This window comes from Lissotriton helveticus, chromosome 8, assembly GCF_964261635.1.
Source record: "Lissotriton helveticus chromosome 8, aLisHel1.1, whole genome shotgun sequence".
In the NCBI taxonomy this organism is placed as follows: Eukaryota; Metazoa; Chordata; class Amphibia; order Caudata; family Salamandridae; genus Lissotriton; species Lissotriton helveticus.
The window spans coordinates 1455051639-1455072253 of NC_136069.1; the positions used below are offsets into that span (position 1 = coordinate 1455051639).

Sequence of the window (20615 nt, forward strand, 5' to 3'; positions counted from 1 at the left end):
GTTTATTCTGTAGGTTAGCCAAGATAAAGTAGTCACTGCCTGACACTGGAGTCAGCTGCTTTATAGGAAGTGCTAAGTGTAACCCTGATGACAGCAACACAGGGGTTGTCACGGGGGGTGGGGGGGGGGCGGGTGCGTGACCTGCAAGGCTGAGGAGGTGCATTCTCCACAACGGGAAAGCTAAATGGCAATTGCTGAAACTAGAGAAGCTGGAGAGAAGTGTAAAGAGGCACACTTTCATAATTTAAACAAACAAGTAAAAAAAATGTAAAAAAACAAGAGAAAGATGTATACATGATTCCCTTTTGAAAGACAAATGTTATATAGAAAGAGAGTGTGATACAGACAGATAATTACATTTTATTCTTGAAAAGTACAACAAATTAGAGAAATGTGCACGCAAAAAAAGCTATAAAAAGTGTGTGGTGACAGAAACAACCACTTAGATGGAGCCAAAAGGCTTAATTGACCAGTAACGCTGTGACGTGGTGTGAAATGTTAATTTTTTTTTATTTATAAACTGCCCTGTGAAGTCCAAGTGGGTGAAGATGAAAGTGGGGCATTGACCGGAAGACAGGGCTAACAAGGAGAAACATATGAGTGCTCAGTAACACGCATCAGTGCCAGCACTCGGAGCAATATTTTTGGCACAAGATGGAGCCCTTTGATGCAATGAGTAACCCCCGAGCACAGTCAGTAGCTGAGCTCCAGCAGACGGGAAATATGTGGTCTGAAATCCAGGCACATTCAAGTACCATCTTATTAGGAGAACCCTCAAAGGAATGATCAGAACCCCAAAATAAATGACAGCCCTCCTGGAAATTATGGCTCTCGTATTGGTATAAAAGCAAGAACTGAATAACTGACTACACCAGTAAAAACCACCAGGAGGCACACAGCAAGGGAAAACCATGGCAAAGAACACTGTTCGCTGGCTGATGTAGAGGAAAATTGGCTGAGGAGGAAGAAACTTTCAGGCAACATGTTTTTTCATGCTTGGAGCTCTCTAACAGTCGAGGCAAAGTTTTGATAGCACCACAGAGATTCCATTTTAAAGTATTATATTGTGTTATTTTGTACCAAGTTCCCTTGAAAGTACCCCAGTGCTTCTACAATTCACCGTCTGACACTGGAAACCCTGATGACGGTTTAACACGTGAGCTCCTTGTCGGACATCAGAGGCAACAGTCTGATTTTGATTCATGTTTCACTTTCTCTTCAATGCACCGTTCGTCTCAGAATATATTTCATCTGCTGACAATGACGTCGTAAATGATGGACGGACCATAGCTCTCAAACCCGAAGCTGAACGATCACCTGTCCTCAGGTCAATGGCTCGTGCTCCATTACATAAACTAACTGTGCTATTGACAGCCTGACTTAGATATTGGCAGAAGGGTTACTCTTTCACAACGGTGACGGATATCCCGCCTACTGAAATATAAATTCCGTTATATCCTATAGGATTTACATTTCGGCGTATGAGATATCCATCACCGATGTGACGAGGTAACGTGTCCGCCGCTGAAATATAAATCCCAATATATCCTATGGGATTTATATTTCGGCAGACAGGATATCCATCACCGTTGTGATGGAGTAACCTGTCTGCCGCCGAAATATAAATCCCATTATATCCCATCGGATTTATATTTCGGCGGACGGGATATCCATCACCGTTGTGATGAAGTAACCTGCCCGCCACTGAAATGGAAATCCCATTATATCCTATGGGATTTATATTTCGCCGGATGGTATAGCTATCACCAGAGCAACCTGTCCACTGCCGAAATATAAATCCCATTATATCCTACTGGATTTATATTTCAGCGGACTCGATAGCCATCACCATTGTGACAGAGTAACCTGTCCGCCGCCGAAATATAAATCCCATTATATCCTATGGGGTTTATATTTCCATGGACGGGATATCCATCACTGTTGTGACGGAGCAACCCATCTGCCAAGACCTAAATCAGGTCTGCCATGTGTCACCACAATATTGTCTATAGTTTTCCAAGTAGTAGCGAAATCTGAGGAAGTTGTCTGAAATGGAAGTAGAACTGTTGGCTCTTTGGAAGGCAGCATCCACCGGTCCCTTATTCGAAAACGTCAACAGTTAAAGAAGCCATGAAAATAGGGCAGCTACACCTTGTAAGCATCAAAGCACACACGTGTAATCGAGCATCGCATTAAAGAAGGGATGACAGGAGGGCAAATCTTGTTCTGCCCTTCTCCTCCTACTTGTCTGCCCCTTAGCTTTGCTATAATGCGTAATCCCTCCGGTGCCCACGCGCACCAAGTGGTGGCGCGTGCTGAATGCCGGTGACGTCCAAGAATATCGCAGAGTGACTGACAAGGGCATTGTAAAAGGGCTTCTGGAAGTGCAATTAAACTTGACAACTGTGGTGGTCCCTAACGTGAGCGCGTGCCAGAGCGAACTACAGGAAATGTGTACCAATGAGCCACTCATTAAACTGCCTGCGGTTCAAAAGGCCTTTGGGCAAACAAAAAACATGCCGGTCGAATGCCTGAAGAAAAGAAATAATTCCGGAGTCTGTAGTTACAAGGGCATGTTACTGGTTCCTTTCTGACGAGTCATAAAGAACAGTGTTTCTCAGACAGGTAGGGCGAGACCCCTAAAGGGGATGACAAGACCCCGATGGCGCAGATGCGTGATACTCATTCTAATAAATGCAGTGATACTGAAAATGGAGAATTGTATTTGTATTTTTTTTTGTTAAGTTTATATATGCTATCCCCCTTAATTAAAGTCCCAGTGAGAGTCACATATTGTATATTCAAGCTAGTGAAATCAAAATGTACAGAACCAGTGCTAAAAGCAGGAGGTGTTGAGCACATGGAGGTTCAACAGAGCATCCAGATATCACGTAGACACCATGTTGTCTTTTAGGCAGCGCTTGAATTCCAAAAATGAGAGTCCACACACATTTTAGTAGGTGGAAAGTCCCATCTTTAGGAACATTGCTCGTGAATACGCTTTGCCTAGGGGAGGTTCTTTTGTTCATGGTAAGTTCGAGGTGTTGGGACAGCAAGTACTTCTTGACCAAGTTCTGAGGTACAATTACTTTGACCTTTTCTTTGTACACAACACGAGCTGATTTACCACCAGTTCCTCATAAATTAATATAAGCTTTGAATTTGCCCTTAGCTGCATCAATCTGCAGTTCTTAATGGAGCTAAAAGAATCCTTAGAATCCTCTCAGTTCTGCGAGTTTGTTCCAACCCCGCTTTCATTCTGACCACTGCCTGGTATTTATAAATCATCTTATTTTGTTAGAACCAGAGACACTGGAAATATGCGATTTTGCTGCAGCGGCATTTTCAACATTATTATGGATTTGCCACAGCTGCCACATAATCCCTCTCTGCTGCATAATTTGCAGATGTAAGCAAAAAAAATGTCCAAACGGATCAAATGTTAGTGAAAGTGCAGTGACACAACATGCTGCACAGGGGAAGGCCCTTCGCGAAAGTTGATAAGTCACCTTTCTGTACCTTATTGCTGTTTTTCGGTGTTAAAACCGTGATGAAACCTTTGCCCAGACTGCGTTCAATTCTGTAAAAATGCCAAAATAACAAAGTGATAATGTCTCAAAATGTGCTGCATAAGATGCCTTTTCTTGATGCATAACTTGGGGAACCCTGAAGCATAATTCGGTCCTACCAGGCTGCATAATTAAGGTGGCCCTGCTTATAACACAGGCATGCAAGGCATGACATAATCCACAGTTACTTTTAATGAGTAACTAGATAGCTGCTATAGATATGCTATAAAAACATCTACACAATAGTATGAATACTACAAGGGCTAAAACATCTGTTTCAAACGTCTTAACTGGTTATAACTAATAAGTGTTAACTGCGACTATAGCTTCAATAAGTGCAAAATGTTCATTGTTTCTGGTCAAGCATGTAGGCGCATACATGAAAGCAGTATTCACGGAGCACATTTCACGTAAGTTCTTGCTGACCCTCTGCTTGTCTCCTTTCGAGTGAACTGCTGTGGTAGGAAGGGGGAGATATCACATTGGTTAGGAGATGCTTGATGACACTAAGGTCTGTGAAGGCAATGCATCTTCCAGTGTTACTAACACACAATGAGGAGGGAGGTCAGTGTTAGGAGGCTGGAGAAGGGTACAGTGATTTATTAGGAGTCTGGAGAAGAATACTCAGATTGATTTGATACAGTATAAGTACTTTTTGCAGAGATTGGTGGGAGCTGAATCAATCAGGCATTTGTAGGCGGGACAAAGTATTCTGAAATGAAGCCATGCACCCACTGAGCCAGTACTGAGTATTCTTCTTGAAGAAACAGAGTTGGCTAGAATGCGTCTTTGTTTTGGGGTTTATGCAATAACCCTTTGACACGGTTGGGGCACCTGCCGCTAACAGATGACCGTCAGATAAAATGTGGTATGGGATGCTAACGCGCTGCCTCAGCTGGAAGACGACCCCTACATAATCTGTAGAGCGGTGAACTCATGATCAAATTATGGTCTAGGGAGATGATTTACTTCTTGACTACTTGGTGTAAATGGTGCAGCAGTGAATAAGGTGCAATGGCTGAGGTATCATTGCTGTGGAAAGAATAGTACAACATGTATTGAGAACATAAATATGGGACATTTGCTTTATAATGCTAGTCCATGTCAATTCATCCTGCCAAGCCATCAGGTGACCTGACATAGTGCATATGTCTTGGTGGGGGCGCCTTCTATAAGATGTGCCTCAGTGAGGTCAGTGTAAAATGGAAGGAAGAAGAGTTGTGTTGTTATCATTTAAGAGCAGATCAGGGGTGCCTCCGGTGGCAGAATAAGTGAATTCTCTTGGATCACATATGAATGTTTCTAGTTGTCTCGCTGCTCTCTGTCACTGAGGAAGGACCCCAACAAACTATTCCAAGATTTGCACCTGTATTCAAAATATCCACGCAAGTTCCACAAAAGAAGATAATGTAGTGAAGACTGTTGACCGCATCTTGGGATAGGCTCTGCTCTAGCTGTGGTGCTGAAAGAGCAAGGCAATGCTCACCTAAAAATTAGCCTGGCCATAAAAACAAGCATTGGAAATGCATCAGTTTCGCCTATGTGATGACTAATAAGCTGTTTTGATCAATCATCGTACGGCACGAAGAAAAGAGCTACCTGACAAGTATCAAAGGAGTTTAAAGGATGTGGCACATCAGGCAGAGCTGCTGACTCGAGAGCTTTGGGTCCCGGGTTCGAGTCTCGGAGGCTCAACATCCTACAATTCTGGGCAAATCACTTAATCTCTGTGGGGGGAATATTGGGCTATATAAATCTGCTAATTTAATTTAAAGTATCACACAAGCAGAAAGAGGCAAAACTTTATGAAAAAACTGCTCCACCAAAGAGTAATGTTAACAGTATTTCAGCTACAGGAAACTGATAAGTGAAGCAGACGAGGAACAAGCATTGGTAAATACAGGAATATATGCCTCAGCCAATGAAATACTCGGAAAGCAAGGGGGCCCTTTTAAGATTTATATTAAAAACAATAGATTTCACAAGCACAATGCAAGCGCTGTTCAGGCAAACCCTAAAAAAGGACTGAAGACTGAAAGTGGACCAACCTGCCTAAATTTAGTATAACTCTAGATAACACTAAAGAGAAACCTCTCTTAGAGAATCTCTCTGCTTTAAATGCAGGTTAACATGGATTTTCACACATTGTGTATAGAAAGGATTTATTCCTTTCCAACTGGCTTAACCTGCCTTACCAAAAGACACCATCATTGATTATAAATTGGTGATAAAAATGAAAATGTGTGCCCTATATTTTGGAAACCATTACCAAGTTATTTGTGATAGACTACGAATGTTGAACAGAAACTTGCCAGCCTGTATCTTTTTCGGGGTGGTTAAATAGAAAGTCACAATGCCCTGGTTCAACTTCAATGCAAAAGGATGAAAAACCCACTATGTCTATTATCTGACTGAAAGGGAACTAGATAATCCACCCTTAATGTGTATAGAAGGCAGGAACAAATCCATAACCTCCTAGCAGGCACACATCAAAGTAAAACTGGTTTACAAAAATATGGTACCATGCTTAGTGAGTGGCAAAATAAATATTGTACAGTTTACCTTTGAGAGAGAACATGCATTGAATTTATTTTGTAGTACACACCTACTTGGAGTAACCCTTCTCCTAGGTGGAATGTGTATTTGCAGAAAGACGGTAGTAATGTGCCAACTTCCTTACTTTCTATTATTCAGAATTAATGACCCAAGAACCATTCTCTTTTGACGAACAGGGGTTTCAGTCCTGGCTGTTTTTATGCTGTATGGCTCACCAGTTCATTTAAATTTACAATTTAACTGCCACTACAATTAGGGGCATAACCCAGAAACAGGAAGTCGCCCTTGCATCATATTGGCACTAATATAATTGTGAACCTTCTTGACATATTTTTTACATCATTGACTTAAATGTGTCATGCATACTCTTGGCTGTCTTTGATACATTGTGAACACCCTTGGCCTACTTTTATCCACCTGCGGCATAGTGGTGGCAGTCTCAGGCATAATGGTGACTACTTCTGGCACAATGGTGACTATCATCGACATATTGTGGGCATTATTGCCATGAGGCCTGGGCGCAATGGGGGCTCTGGAAAAATTATTGCAATTCGTGTGGACATCCTTGCCTTAATCAAGGCGTCTCCTCCCAAAGAAAGGCTACTTAAACCCCATGATTGGCATTCTTGCCATTTTGTGGGCATCTTTGGCATGACACTATCCAGCACTAACACAATGATGGCTTTGATATAATTGGTGCCATCCATACCATATTGTGGGTATCCTTTGTGCTGTGTTGACTATCCTTGTTAGATGATGAAATTACATGTGAGGCAGAATCTGTTCTTATATGGCAGTTGTGCAGTGGATGAGGTGGCACGCTTTTATATTGAATATGTTTTACCCAAAATAAAAATCTTGTATTTGATAGAAAAATGTGAGTATTTTCAGGCACCCATTTACTGGCACCTGGAGACAAAATGACTATTTCAGCTGTAATCCCTGCTGAGGTAGCGAGGACTATTGTACATGTTATTTACTTGGTGCCAGAGGGCACCTTCTTCTATGGTCTTTATTACATAAGTCACATGGAGATATTTCATAATGATACACTTATTATCACTCATGTTCTAAGGTGGTCAATGGTGATAATCCAGAGTGGCATGATCACAATTGTTATTGTGTCTGATATGATCACTATTGTGAAGGTAATACTATTTGTTAGTAGCTTGGAATCATTTTCATTGATTAACTCTCTCTTTGGAAACAGATAGGTGATCCTTGTTACAGTAAATACATTGTATATGACATTTTTCTATATGCTTTTACATTGAACTCCTGCTACACTGGCTGCCTTTCTTTACCGTCCTTCATCTTTAATCTTTAGCACTTTTTAGAGCAAATAAATGTTGCGCCTGTGCAACAAACTATTCTAATCAGAGTATTTATCATTGCTGAATGACCAGCGTCTTAAAATGTCAAGGCTATTGAACATTCATGGAGAGGATATAATATTTGACATATGTTATATGTAATTCATTTGTGTTGTAGTCTTTTTCCTGCCACACACTTTGGTGCACTGCTACAACAATTTCTCATACATAATCAGTGATAGAATAATGAAGAAAATAATGAAGAAAATTCAAACAACTACAAATAAAGAGCCTGCAAAAGACAGAAATGGATACTCTGGCCTCAGACAATTCACATGCGTAAGACCAGAGGGTCTAATGCAATATGATGACATGATCATGTACATAAATATAAGAATATTCGGGGGGAGGATGTTGCCTAATGGCTTTGGTGGTCGACTTCAAATCAGGGGAACCGGGAACAAATCTCGGCAACGGCGCTGAACATCCTGTGATTCTGGCCAAATCATTTAATCTCTTCATTCAAAAATGAATGTGTCTTTATGTAACGCAACTGGTGCTCATGTATATCGCTCTGATTCCTGATAGATTCGGGTCAAGTTTGTGATATATAAAACTGCGAAAAAACAGATGTGAGACATTGAACCTCTGTTCCCTTATTTGCCAAAAAAAAGCAATTGGAAACACTATTGTGTGTCATTATAAAACGAAAAAAAACCTGGCTAAGTTTGCCTATACTAAGATCTCTCAGAAGGCATTTTGTTTTAGATTATGACTGCTCTTGTAACCATATGCCTTGTCTTTTTTCAACAGACTCATGACTTATTTCTTATCATCATACTGAACACAGCCATGTATTTTTCAAATAACAGAACTCCAGGTTATTGTTGCATGAGCATGCCTCCACTATGTTATAATATTTTTGTTCACCTCCTATTACAAAGCTGTTTCTAAAATAAAAATTGTTAAAAAATCTAATGCACATATTTCATCAAGTAACAACAATACTACTACAACTACTTTTACTACTACTACTACAACTACAACTAATTCTACTACTACTACTAATAATAATAATATACATAGTGTGTTTAGCCCTTTACAAATTTTGCAAGAATACACCCTTTAAGTTAGAAACAAGCATGAAGGAGGTACTGCAGATTTGATTTGAACACATGTGCACTTTGTTATAATCACTATAGTGTTTGAACCAATATGTCACTATGGAGTCAGTTACAAAGAAATTATTTCAGATATATACACCTGTAGGAAAAACAGCACATTTTAGATTGTATGCATATAATATAACTATGTACAATATGTATTCCAATGTGCTAAGCACATATGAGTTTGGTTTTGATGCATTGGGGTGGCATAAATCCCAGGCACAAATTATTTTTTAAAAGATGCTTTTTTGGTGTGATTAAAGAACATCATGTTAGAATATCGACTGACAAAACTATTGCACTCTAAATATCATCCAAAGAAATATCATCCCATGGAATTTTAAAACAAAGCTACCCGCAGTGGCACAATAGTATTGTAAATTATAGTTACAACATGATATTTATGTCAGATAATAATTCTGTATACAGTTTTCTGACATATGAACTCTATTTTCCATTCGCTTGAAAGCGAACAAAACAGTATTGCCACTGACACATCAACATGATTTGAGGCGTGTTCTGCACATTAGCTAGTAGCCATTAAGTAGTGTGCCTATAGCCTCTGAAAAACAGCTTGAGTAAACTAAAGCTGATCAAAAGAGAGTGTACAGCTTCTCAGCATCCAGCACTATCTCAGCTCAGTGGTAGGTTAAATGCTTTAAAGCCATGACTTTAGCTCTGGTACAGACTGACCTCTTAACATCTTAACATTTCCGACCAGACAAAATGACCCACACTCTTTGGTACTATTACAACAAATGTGCACAGAGTGCGCTGGCATAACTCCTTATATCTTTGCATTCATAAAAAAAAACAGGGATCTCCTATTTGTATAAACAATATGTCATCAGAATCACCCACAATTTCTCATACGGGCATGTAGATGATGGTACATTTTCATTTAAAAAAATGTAAATTATATTCTACCAGTCTTTAAAGCAATGAACGGCCAGTATCCACAAGTATATAGGAAACATTTTAGCTAATCAAGTGACAATGTGCGCTTTTGAAGAAAATATTTTAAACCCTATTAAGCATGTTAAGGTAATGCCTAAACAGACCAAACTAACTTTTTGCACCCATTTCACAAGCATGTCCTCTGAGACATATTCTAATATGTCTGGATCACTTCAAATGTACCCTAATCATCTTGCAATTAATCCATAAAGATTGGCATGGCATCAAAGATGCTGAAGATAATTTCCACCACCAACCTTTAAGAAGATAAAATAAGTCTGACATTGAGATATCAATGGCATCTTTATTGTTCCCAGGCAAACTGGAATAGACTGTACTCTGTATCTATCAGTGTATCTGCTGCAATGAGACATTTGAGCTTCCATCCTAGCACTAAAACGGCTATGTTTGTGTTTACCTAAACATCATATACAATGTGCAGAATAATTTGATGCCAGGTTTGTATTGTGTGATGAAGATACTCAATGCAACCAATATGATCCAGGTGATGTGTCATGGCTGCATTTGTAACTTTGCTTTTGTGCTTACCTCGCAATCACAAACAACACACAACTGACTCCAAGGCAAGCAAGAAGCACATACATCCAGATATCAGGAGAGAGAGGATTTAGAAATGAGAAGACACCAGGATTTGTCCCATTGGGTTTCCGGTATAAAATACTGATTCCCAGCGTCATGAATGGCTTGGAAAAGTCAATGACCTTCTCTCTGACATAAGTGATAGTTAATGGTGCAACAGCCAGATCAGCTTTCTAGGAAGAGAAGCAAAAATATGTTACATATATATATATAAGCATATATCTTTACAAAACATCAAAAATATATTACACCAAAACATTGACATCTTAGAGGCTACATTTGCAGAGAGGGAAATATCAACAAGCTGTATTCTGATTAGGTGCTAATCATTCAGTATCTACTGGAGACTCTAGAATGGACTTCCTCTTTATGTCCTTGGGAAATATTGGGTAGAACACGAGGGAAAGTGAATCCTCTACCTCGCCTTAGCTAGCAGTGCTGGAGAGGAGACAAAGTTTACCCAGGATACAAAGGCTTCTCTTCTTCCCCTGTATAGACATCTCTACCAGTGGTAAAGGGAAGCTAACCCTGCCTTCTTGTAGTCAAGGTGTACGTGTATCAGATAATCTTGGCGAGAAAGCAGTGTAGGAAGCATTGTTGAGGGCATGGGTTCTGAGCAGAAGGTGTGTCTTAACACCACAGAGGGGTAAATTAAGTGGTTGACATTGTTGATGGGCACCTACTTCTGTCGGCAGTAGTATTGTTTGGGAGGTGAGGTCACTCACAGCGGTCTCTTGACCACACTGTTGATTGTGACCTTCAGCTTTGGCCCTTTAGCCCTGCCCCTTGAGACTAACCTGCGAGTTCCCTCTCCAACCAGACAGCATTGCATCAATAACTTAACATGAGGTTCTATAACAACACACACTAACACAAATTAACAAAAACTTCAGTTGATTGTCATTGCTTAGAAACAAGGGTCTGGCTTCAGAATACAATGGCTCAAACATCATCTAACTACAGTTTTGTGAAATGTGTTTTTCAAAATATCGCTCTTTTTGAGTTACGTATAGAACATCTACACTCAATAGAGCAATATCTTTTTATAAATTATATTTAGGATAAGCTATGTCAAATGATACCGATAATCAGATATACAACTATAACAGGATTTTATCTGAAAAAAAATATATTTCCGTTCCGAAGTACATATAACAAATGAGAATACATATCACATAATTAATTTCCTATATTTTTGTGCAAAAAATGCAAGACGTACCAGCAAGATGACACAATTGTTTAGAATTTGTAACAGAAATGAGGAAATGATATGGCATTGCTGTAACCTCTGACTCAAGTCTGGTTTATTCAGTCACAACACCAATTATTTTCTTTATTTTATTTATTAGTAACATGAGTTGGAGAACGAATTAGCTCCTAGATCTACAGTCCTGCCATAAACAAGTTACAAGCTTTCATTTTATGAGACATGCCCCAAAAATGGCTCCGAAAAGATTTTTAAAGTCGCAATATATTGACTCAAAATGTAATTGTTTTATTTCCATCCATCTGTGATGGTTGAATTGACTTTTAACTATGCTGTTACAGCTAGCACATCATACATACACAAGATGATGCTGTACGTTTAAGATATGTTCTCCACCATCTTAGAATGTTGCTCTTTTAAAACAAAAAAAACATGTCATAACCCTCGTTCAGTCTGTATTACGTAAAGATGTAGAACAATCCTATTCCTCATGTTTTGCCTACATCTTCTGAAGTACAGACATCCCCCTCTCCTGTTCTGTCAGGGGATGCTTAGCTTCTAAATCTCAGCTGAACACAAAGATATGAGACTCTGGAGTGAGGCATGCTGCAAAAGAGTTTGTTGACTAATAGTTGCATTTCCGGTTTGCAGAAATGCTCTTTGGGAACCTACATGGCCAGGTTTCTATTGAAAGTCTTTGAATTGCATGTCTGACATTTTTTAAGCAGAGAACCCCTCTGGGGAACTAAATGTACAAAGTGTCAAATACCATGTAAATACAGTACATTTCAAGACTAGGAATTTCAAATGACCATTCTTCTTGATGGCATAGGAGAGTTTTTGACATCACTAGAACTCACAAATGTTTATGTGTCTGTCTTCAGTTTACCAGATCACTTTTTTACATCTGTACAACCTATAATCAGTCTTTTTTAGTCTTTGTTGCTAAATCCTTCTCCAAGAATATCACCATGAGACCATTCTTCTCTGGATGATGGATTGTTCCATCCTTCTTCTCGGGAGAAAGTGGATGAAGAAAATTCTTCTTGACTGAAAATTCTTGTTAATTGAGGAATTCAAACAGATTTCCACCACTGGATTGGGGCCCCTATAGAACAGAGTATGGATCAATGTATTTGTCTGATGAATGAGCCACACCATTCAGGAAGTAGTAGTTTTAATGTCTGCAGCCCATGGCATGTAAGAGGCTGTGGGTTCAGGATAGAAAGCTGCAGGTGTTTTGTATATTCCCCGGGCCAAATTACATTTCACATCACTCGCAAAATATCTCTACAGCCTTTGGACTTTGAGCTTGTAAGATACCTAAAAACGTGTTTCACGTCATGGAAGAACTGTGCTGCTTCCATAAAGCATTGCTTGAGGAATTATTTACAATTCCACCACCTTCTTATGATCCGTACCATTAATGTCATTGAGCAAAGCTTTTGTGCAAGTCTGAATTCAGCTTGCATTTAGTGAACATTCATTCGAATAGTTGCTAGGAGGTCTCCCAAATGGAAAGAGCTTGCTGCAGTCTTCAGGGTGTTGAGAACCTCAACTTGAGTAAGACGACATCTTCACATTTATTGGCGCGGATTGGCAGGAATGTTAAATGGGGTTACATAAACAGGTGGAGGAAGCTACTTCAAGGACAAAGCTTTCTTTTCTGCTGGGGTTCGGAACAATGGAATACATCAGAAGTGAAAAATGTGCTAATGTGATCACATATTAGAGACATACTTCTCATGCATGGATGTGCAGTGTAGTCTGCTAGTATTTTAAAGGATTTGAAGTTATCCAATGAACCATTTTTTTTTTTAGCTAATTGCCTTTTGAGCAAAGGCTTTGCCCAGGTGACTCTATGCTAGATTGCTGTATCTCTTGGCTTGGGGTGACTATCATCTCTCTGTAAAATTCCTGGATAATCTTATACATTCACCTTTTTCCTTCTAATTGCAATCATTGAGCTAGTTGGAAGTGGAAGTAGAGTGTATTTTCCTTTTCCATCCTTCCCAACTACCCATTCCAAACTTGAAACATCAGACCAAACCCAGACTCAATTTCTCAATTTGATGATCAAAGTTGTAGGACTACAATACAGTCGGTCTGGAAGTAAAGGGAAGCAGTGTAGCAGTACTCGCTAGAGTTCAATTTAAAGTTCTGATCTCTTTCAGAAGTGACTTCTGCCCAGGTATTTGCAGCAATCTGCTTGTATTTGTTCACCAGTTTTTAGTTTTTGTAGGGCTTGCCAATTCTGGGCTTCCCTGTGGCTACCCGTAAAGTGTGATGGACAATTTTAAAAGATTACCCGAACCAATATGTGGTGGTCTTGATTTTAACAGTTATTTTTAATCTTTTCTACCCTTCAAGGCCTCTTTTTCTTTTGCTATGATCTTCATTTGGTCCTTCTGCCATCAAGTCACACATCTGAACTGTTGAACTGTATTTGGTTATATTACCAAAGGTTCTATAATTGGAAATAATCTTCTTAGGAGTGACTGAAGGTCTTTTCTGCAAGAAGCATTGCTGCTGTTCAGCCCATGTTCTCAGATGTTGTGCAAAGATCCAAACTTTCTGTGATACTGATGACTTAGGGGACCGTCCTCTATCTACTAAGTCCAGATCCTTGCTCTCCTGAGGAGCAGCTATACCTACCTTGCAGGACAGTAATAATTTGCATACACCAATCCACCTTTTTCAGGAGGTGTGTTTACGTGTTTGCAACCTTTGGCTCCTCTGGTCAGCTACATACGCATATGTCAACCAGGTTGTTTCACTCAACTTATTAAACTACTTTGGAGTGGAATGACCTGCTCCTTTCTAATTAACATAGTTCTACAGGAGGAGTTCAGGCCACTAGCATGGAGTTTCAGTGGTAGACTTTCTCAGTTACCTATAAGCCTCTTGCCACTGTTACCAAAGGAATGGCATATGTTTGTATTCAGAAAAATATGTCTCAAATGCAGTGATTGATTTACTTTGTTTTACTGCCTAGGCCATCACAAAACGACAACTTATTCCTATTGTCTTCTGTTTCAAAGACAAGAATGAAAGAGTGAGATAAAGTGATAATTGCAGATTTGTTTTTGGTAATCACAAAGATTTCTAGCCTTTCTTTTCTTTGTCTCATTCCTAAATGTTTTGGCATCAAAAAGCTTCAAAACCGCTGTTGCTGCAGTTCTTGGGTGGGAGGATCATGGTTAATACACTTAACTTCACTTGTTGAGGATATTACATAGCAATGTAACTGTGACATTGAGCTCATACAAGAGTGTTGTTAACACATAAACATGGTGTCTGCAGTATTTAATATGTTTTTTATAACTAATGTGCTTAAATCAAAGGTGCAGTGAGGGTTTGCCTGGAAAAGCATCTCACAAGCTATGAATGTCAGTATTAGACTGTGAAATATGTAGACATTTCACTTTAATGTGATACAGAATGAATACGAGATTGAAGTAAAAAAACTACCCCTACATTTTAATACAAAAAATTAGGTACAACCATTACCCAACATTAACCCCTGTCTTTAATCTTACATTTATTCATGTACAATATCTTAAAGTGTACAAAGATCACCACATCATGAAAAATATTCATTGCTGACAAAGATCTTTTGCTAGTTGAAAAACATTATAAATGTTGAAAAGGTTAATAAAATTTTCTTACGTGATCAATCAGTTCTCTGACCATCCCATTCCACTCCCCTTTGTCATTCTGGGCTCCATATTTACCATCAGCCACCAGTTTCACCTCATAGATAAAACCAAGAATGTTTGAGAGCTCTTTTAAAAGATCCAAGCAATATCCTTCAAACCGGTCATTCCCATATAAAGGTTTATCTGACTTTTTGTACATAACGTATGGGTCCTCCTGTATAAAAGAAAGTCAAAGGAACATGTAAGACTATACATCTAAACCACAATGGATGTCATTTAGAGTCACAATCAGATTCACAGTTCTTTAGTGCATTTAGAGAATTTTACCTTGTCACTGTAAGCGTTAGCCTCATCAACCACTGAATCTATATAGATATCATTTGTTTACACATTCTGAAAAGCAATGTAGAAGCATTTTGACCACTTGTAAGATTTGGATTTTGGGATAGCCCTTAAATAGGTATGATTTGGGTAGATTGATCTCTTGAGCAATATCCATTCCACTGTCATCTGCTACCCATTGAATGGCAGCAATCTCTTCATCCATAAAACTTGATTACAATCAGGAGTGTGCAAACTTCTAATATTCTATGGGTTCTATCATAGTTCCAGTTATTATAACATGGGTGACCATCCAGAAAGGAGTTGCTATGCAAGGAAGCTTTGCACAATTTCTGAATCATAAGAGGGAACACCCCTTTCTCTTCAAGAAACATCAAGCAACGGGGGGGAGGGGTCTTACAAAACATAACCTTGATAATGCAATTGTGATTTATGCTGAATTGGAAGGGTATTAACCCCTTCAGTGCTAATGACAAGGGTAACTCGTCATGGAGTTTCCATTGATTTCAATGGAACTTACATGGACCTCCTAGCACACCCCTTAGCATCCAAGTGGTTAATTCAAACATCTGCTGGATGTCCAGATTCCTGATGCTTGTCTGGAACTTGAAAGCACTAAAACAGGTTCTAACGTGTCTTTACTAAGAAGTCATAACAGAGCATAAGCAGCATACATGCTTACATATTGTAAGGAGACTGTAGGGAACAAGTCCCCAAACGTTGAGTTTGGAAGCCATACTCTATATAAAGGTTTTCAGCTATAACATATTATTTACACGCAAGTTTACGTACATGGATTCAACACATCTGTTCGAAAATCGGTAACCATGCCTGCCCTTTAACACACTAGTAATATTACACCCCAAGTCTTATGTTGTTGATGACTCTGGTGCATTTTACTAAGGTTATACATTGTATAATTAGTATGACACTCTAAGTTGGAGACTGGCCTGAGTTATTAAATGTTTGGTTTGAAAATGTTGTGGGCTTAGAGGCAAACACATGTAAAGTAAGTCATGTCACATGCCTTTGGATGTCTTATTGAAACATTAAGAATGATATTAAAAAAAGGTTTCCTGCTCACTTAGGGCCATATGTAGGTAATCCCATTTTACAGATTCTAAAATACCGAATTTTACCGATTCGGTATTTTAGAATCGGAAAATAGGATGTAGGTAAAAAATCGGTAAAATATACCGAATCGGTAAAAATCAGAATCTCCGATTCGGTATTTACCGAATCGGTAAATACTGAATCGGTAAAATCCGAGTTGGTATTTACCGAATCGGGCTTTTTGAAACTCCAACATCTCAATTGCCCAATACCGGTCGGTAACGGCCGAAATTCGATAAAATCGGCCATTACCGACTGGTATTGCACTACCTACATGAGGCCCTTAGTCTGCCTGGTCTTCACCATGAGCCTGCCTGAAGAATGCTGATACTGTTTGACATGATGCACATTCATCGTATTTAGGCACTGTGTTATGAGTATAATGCAATTGAACTTCTTCAAACTCAGAGTGTGTATTATACTCGTACATGAAGGAGACACATGGGCACTCTAGAATATTATCCCAAAGCGTTGAGTGGCCTCCTCTTGTGGACCTTATTTCCAGTCATCTTAGGAAAGAGTCTGCCATTTGCTTTACCTTCTTTTCTGCTACAAGCAGAATGGACCTAATAAGAGCAACAACCATACTGACATTTTTAGGGTATCCTGGAAAGGATAGTGACAGAATACCAAACGATTAGACCCATGGCATTGCACATGTTAATAATAAAATTGAACCTTGCATTTATACATATATAAGATATGGGACGTAGCAGCACATGGAATGCATGGCAGCAGAAATTGTAATAAAATGTAGGGGATGTGCAGACGCTCATTTTTTAAAACAGTGAAAACATTGCAAAACAATAGTTATGAATAAATCTTTAGACTATTCTCACTGATAGGGAACTAAATGGTGGATACCTTAAATACAAATTTGGTAAGATAAAGTGCAGCTTGACAGTTAACATTGCGAACAACTATTTCGTAAAGCAAGATTACATTTTAAAAAACAAAATGGGACCTATTGTAGGATCCTAGTAAAAATTCATATTGATAGAACGTGGTGGTATGTAAGAGTGCAGTTTGAGTATGTTGAATAAGCAGGATCTATAGCTATGTGAATGTTATTTGTGTGGCTTCAAAATGTTGCATCTGTTTTATAAGAGCAGGGCATCCATGTTTCCTTCATTCTACACATTACAAGCCTCATTATGAGTGTTCCATAACTCCCACAGGTTCTTGTAACAGGAGTTATCGTCCCTATCAGGAATTATTGAATTATCACTCCTGGTGTCATGAGGTGCAGTCATCCTGCATGTTATACCTGTCAACTGTCATCTTTCCAGTTCGACACCCTGAAGCATTTGTGCCTGGTAAAAACGCAATTATGTGTTTGCATGTAGAAATTGATGATGAAACACTAATTCCCTCATGTTATTTCCATGACATACCGGGCTACCAGGGAACTACCTTTGATCCCTCGAAGATACTGGCTGTCACCCAGTGTTGGAGATACCACTGTATTGATAAGACTTTGGGCTGGATTGGCAATTGTGCCACTCTGGCATTTGTCATTGAGCTGCATACTTGGGGCTGCTTTTTGAGAAGAAAGGGCTGTCATTACCCGAACATGAAAGCCACTTGGCCCCATTCTAGCCTGCAGTGTGCAGCTGCTTTCAACAGTTTTACCAGGGCTGAATTTGGATTCAGCCCGACCAAGCTAAAAGTGTGTGCTGGCATTAACCAGTTCCTAAATCAGGGGGCACTCTTAGAGAGAGTCTATGTGCTCACCCGAACACACCTCTTTTGGTTGCCTTAAGCTGCTACTAGCAAACAGACTGATCATTTTGATAAAGACCTAGGGGCCTATTCACAACAGCATTTTGTAGAACATTTAGAAGTACTACAAAAGTATAAAATGCTATTCACTAATCTACTTGTTGAGGTCAATGCCTCTTTCTCTCCTGCCTTTAATATGCAGAGCTGTCTGCCTGACAGCCATGATCTCCACAGACATAGGAATACATTTTAGTAGTATATGTAAATGTGGGAGGGATGGGGAAGTGGCTGGAAAATGGGGGAAACTTACTACTAAATGGGAGGGGTTAAGGGATAGGAGGGATTAAGGGAAGAGAAAGAAGGGGTTTATAGAAGGACATGTACCCACCAACAAAAAAGTAAGCCAATTGCTATTCACAAACTCCACTTATATAGTTACTACAGGCAAACAGGAACCACAACAGTAATAAATGTACTCTAGTTCAGAACTAGAAAAAGTCCAGCACCACACCTAGTCAACCACTGGTATTGCAACACCCTCCCATATAAAATAACGAAGGAAGAGACTTAAAATAAATGCCCATCACAGCTAAAGTTAAATTAAAATTAATTATTTTACCTTTTTAAAAATATAAATAGATGTAATTTAATGTAGAAGTAAAATATAATTATCAGTTTACTATAAAACTTTTTAAAACACCTTTTTAAATGTAAAAGCTAATGTCACTTTAAAAAAATAGTTACATTAGTCAAATTAATTCTCAGAGAATTTCTAATAAGATTAGTACCTTATACATTTTTAGCTCAAGACCTCTTGTATACACTTTTGGATATACTTATTATATACTTATATGTTTATGTACTTTGTGGGCTCTGGAGATCAGCCCTAGGACTTGTCTGCTTCCGCTAAGGGACTTTATTTATTTATTTATTTTTTTATTTGGCAAATTCAGACAAAATAAAAATTCCCAGAGGAGAAAAGAAAAAAGAAAAAATACAAAATGTATCATTTCATATCATAACCTGAGTACCAGGAATAGTACAAAAACATATAACATAACAATGGCATAACAGCAATAGAGAAAAGAGAAGAGAAAAAAAAGAAAAAAAAGGAATACAGCCAAATAAATTATTTAGTCAATGAGAGAATCTGAAAATCCCCTCTCATTAGTATACCACCTAGAGATAGGATCCAAATCTGTGCTCCAACTGCTCTTGCTTTTCTACCTCTGGTAGCATATATAGCAATTTCTTGTTTATAAATTGCGAGGAATCGACTTAGCCACATCCGAAAAGTAGGGGGTTCCGGATCTTTCCATCGAGCAGCCAGAATGATACGAAAAACGGCATACCCCACAAAAATAACCGCTTGTACCTCACTATTGTGACCCAAAGAGTCATCGTGGCCTAATATATATAGAGTTAATGAGTCTCTTATCTGATGTCCGAAGACTTGGGCCCAAAACTCCAGTATCATGGCCTTTAACGTTGCGAGTTCCGAGCATTCAGAAAACATATGTAATAAATTGGCCAATGGTTGCTTGCATCTTGGGCAGTTGTCGTCGGCCCGAAGACCCCAAGCAAATAATTTTGCCGGTGTGTAATACAAGTTGTATATAACTCTGTAGTATTGTGCTTTTAAGTTGGAGGCTATAAAGTATTTTGCCGGAGAGCAATTGAAAGATCAATGTCAACATTGGGGTTTGCTACTTTTACGGCCCAAGATTGTTCAATTCGCTCAAGATCGTCAGGGGTTTTTACCATCAACATCTGATAAAGAGCCCCTATTCTTGTAGATTTTTTACCTATAACCTCAAAAAGCAGTAAATTATCCAATAAAGTTCTTGGTATAGCGTTACGGATACTCGACAATATTTGATAATATTTGAGAAAGTCACAGGCGGGAATAGAATATTTTTCTTGGAAAGATTCAAAAGAGATGGGGATATTATGTCCTAGAAAGTCACCGACTGTGTTGATACCTAGACGCTCCCACCTTTGCGAGGTAGTATCATTAAGAGAGGGGGAGATAATCTTGCTGTGCCACAAAGGGGTATATTTTGTAAAAGTGGGAATAGATAGATATTTAGAAATAGCTTTCCACACAGCCCATGCATCTAGAACTGTCTTTAGTTTAATTTTTTTATAATACGAGGACTCTATCTGCCTTAAAAATAACCCTTTACACTTATCACCAAGGCTGAGTTCGTAAATCGAAGGAATGTATGAATCTGGGGGTAATGAGGTAATTTTTTTATCAGTCAGTAGGGGATCCATAGATTGTATTAATGTTGCCCATAGATATAGTTTTAGATTAGGAATAGCTAGTCCTCCTCTGTCTTGAGGTAACGACATCAGAGGGAGGGCTCTTCTTATCTTGCCATAACTCCACATAAATTTAGAAATGGTAG

At 38.9% G+C, this 20615-nt stretch overlaps 1 protein-coding gene across 4 annotated transcripts in view; it reads right to left on the bottom strand.

The window, feature by feature from the left end:
- The window catches only part of GRIK1 (glutamate ionotropic receptor kainate type subunit 1), a 970975-nt gene that overhangs the window by 182818 nt on the left and 767542 nt on the right, over positions 1 to 20615 (bottom strand). For all 4 annotated transcript variants that reach the window (XM_078658394.1, XM_078658392.1, XM_078658395.1 and 1 more), the window contains 2 exons: positions 15038 to 15241; positions 10111 to 10334 (listed from right to left, as the gene is read on the bottom strand). In XM_078658394.1, coding sequence (XP_078514520.1) covers positions 10111 to 10334; positions 15038 to 15241 — 428 coding nt within the window. The remainder of the gene's footprint in view (positions 1 to 10110; positions 10335 to 15037; positions 15242 to 20615) is intronic.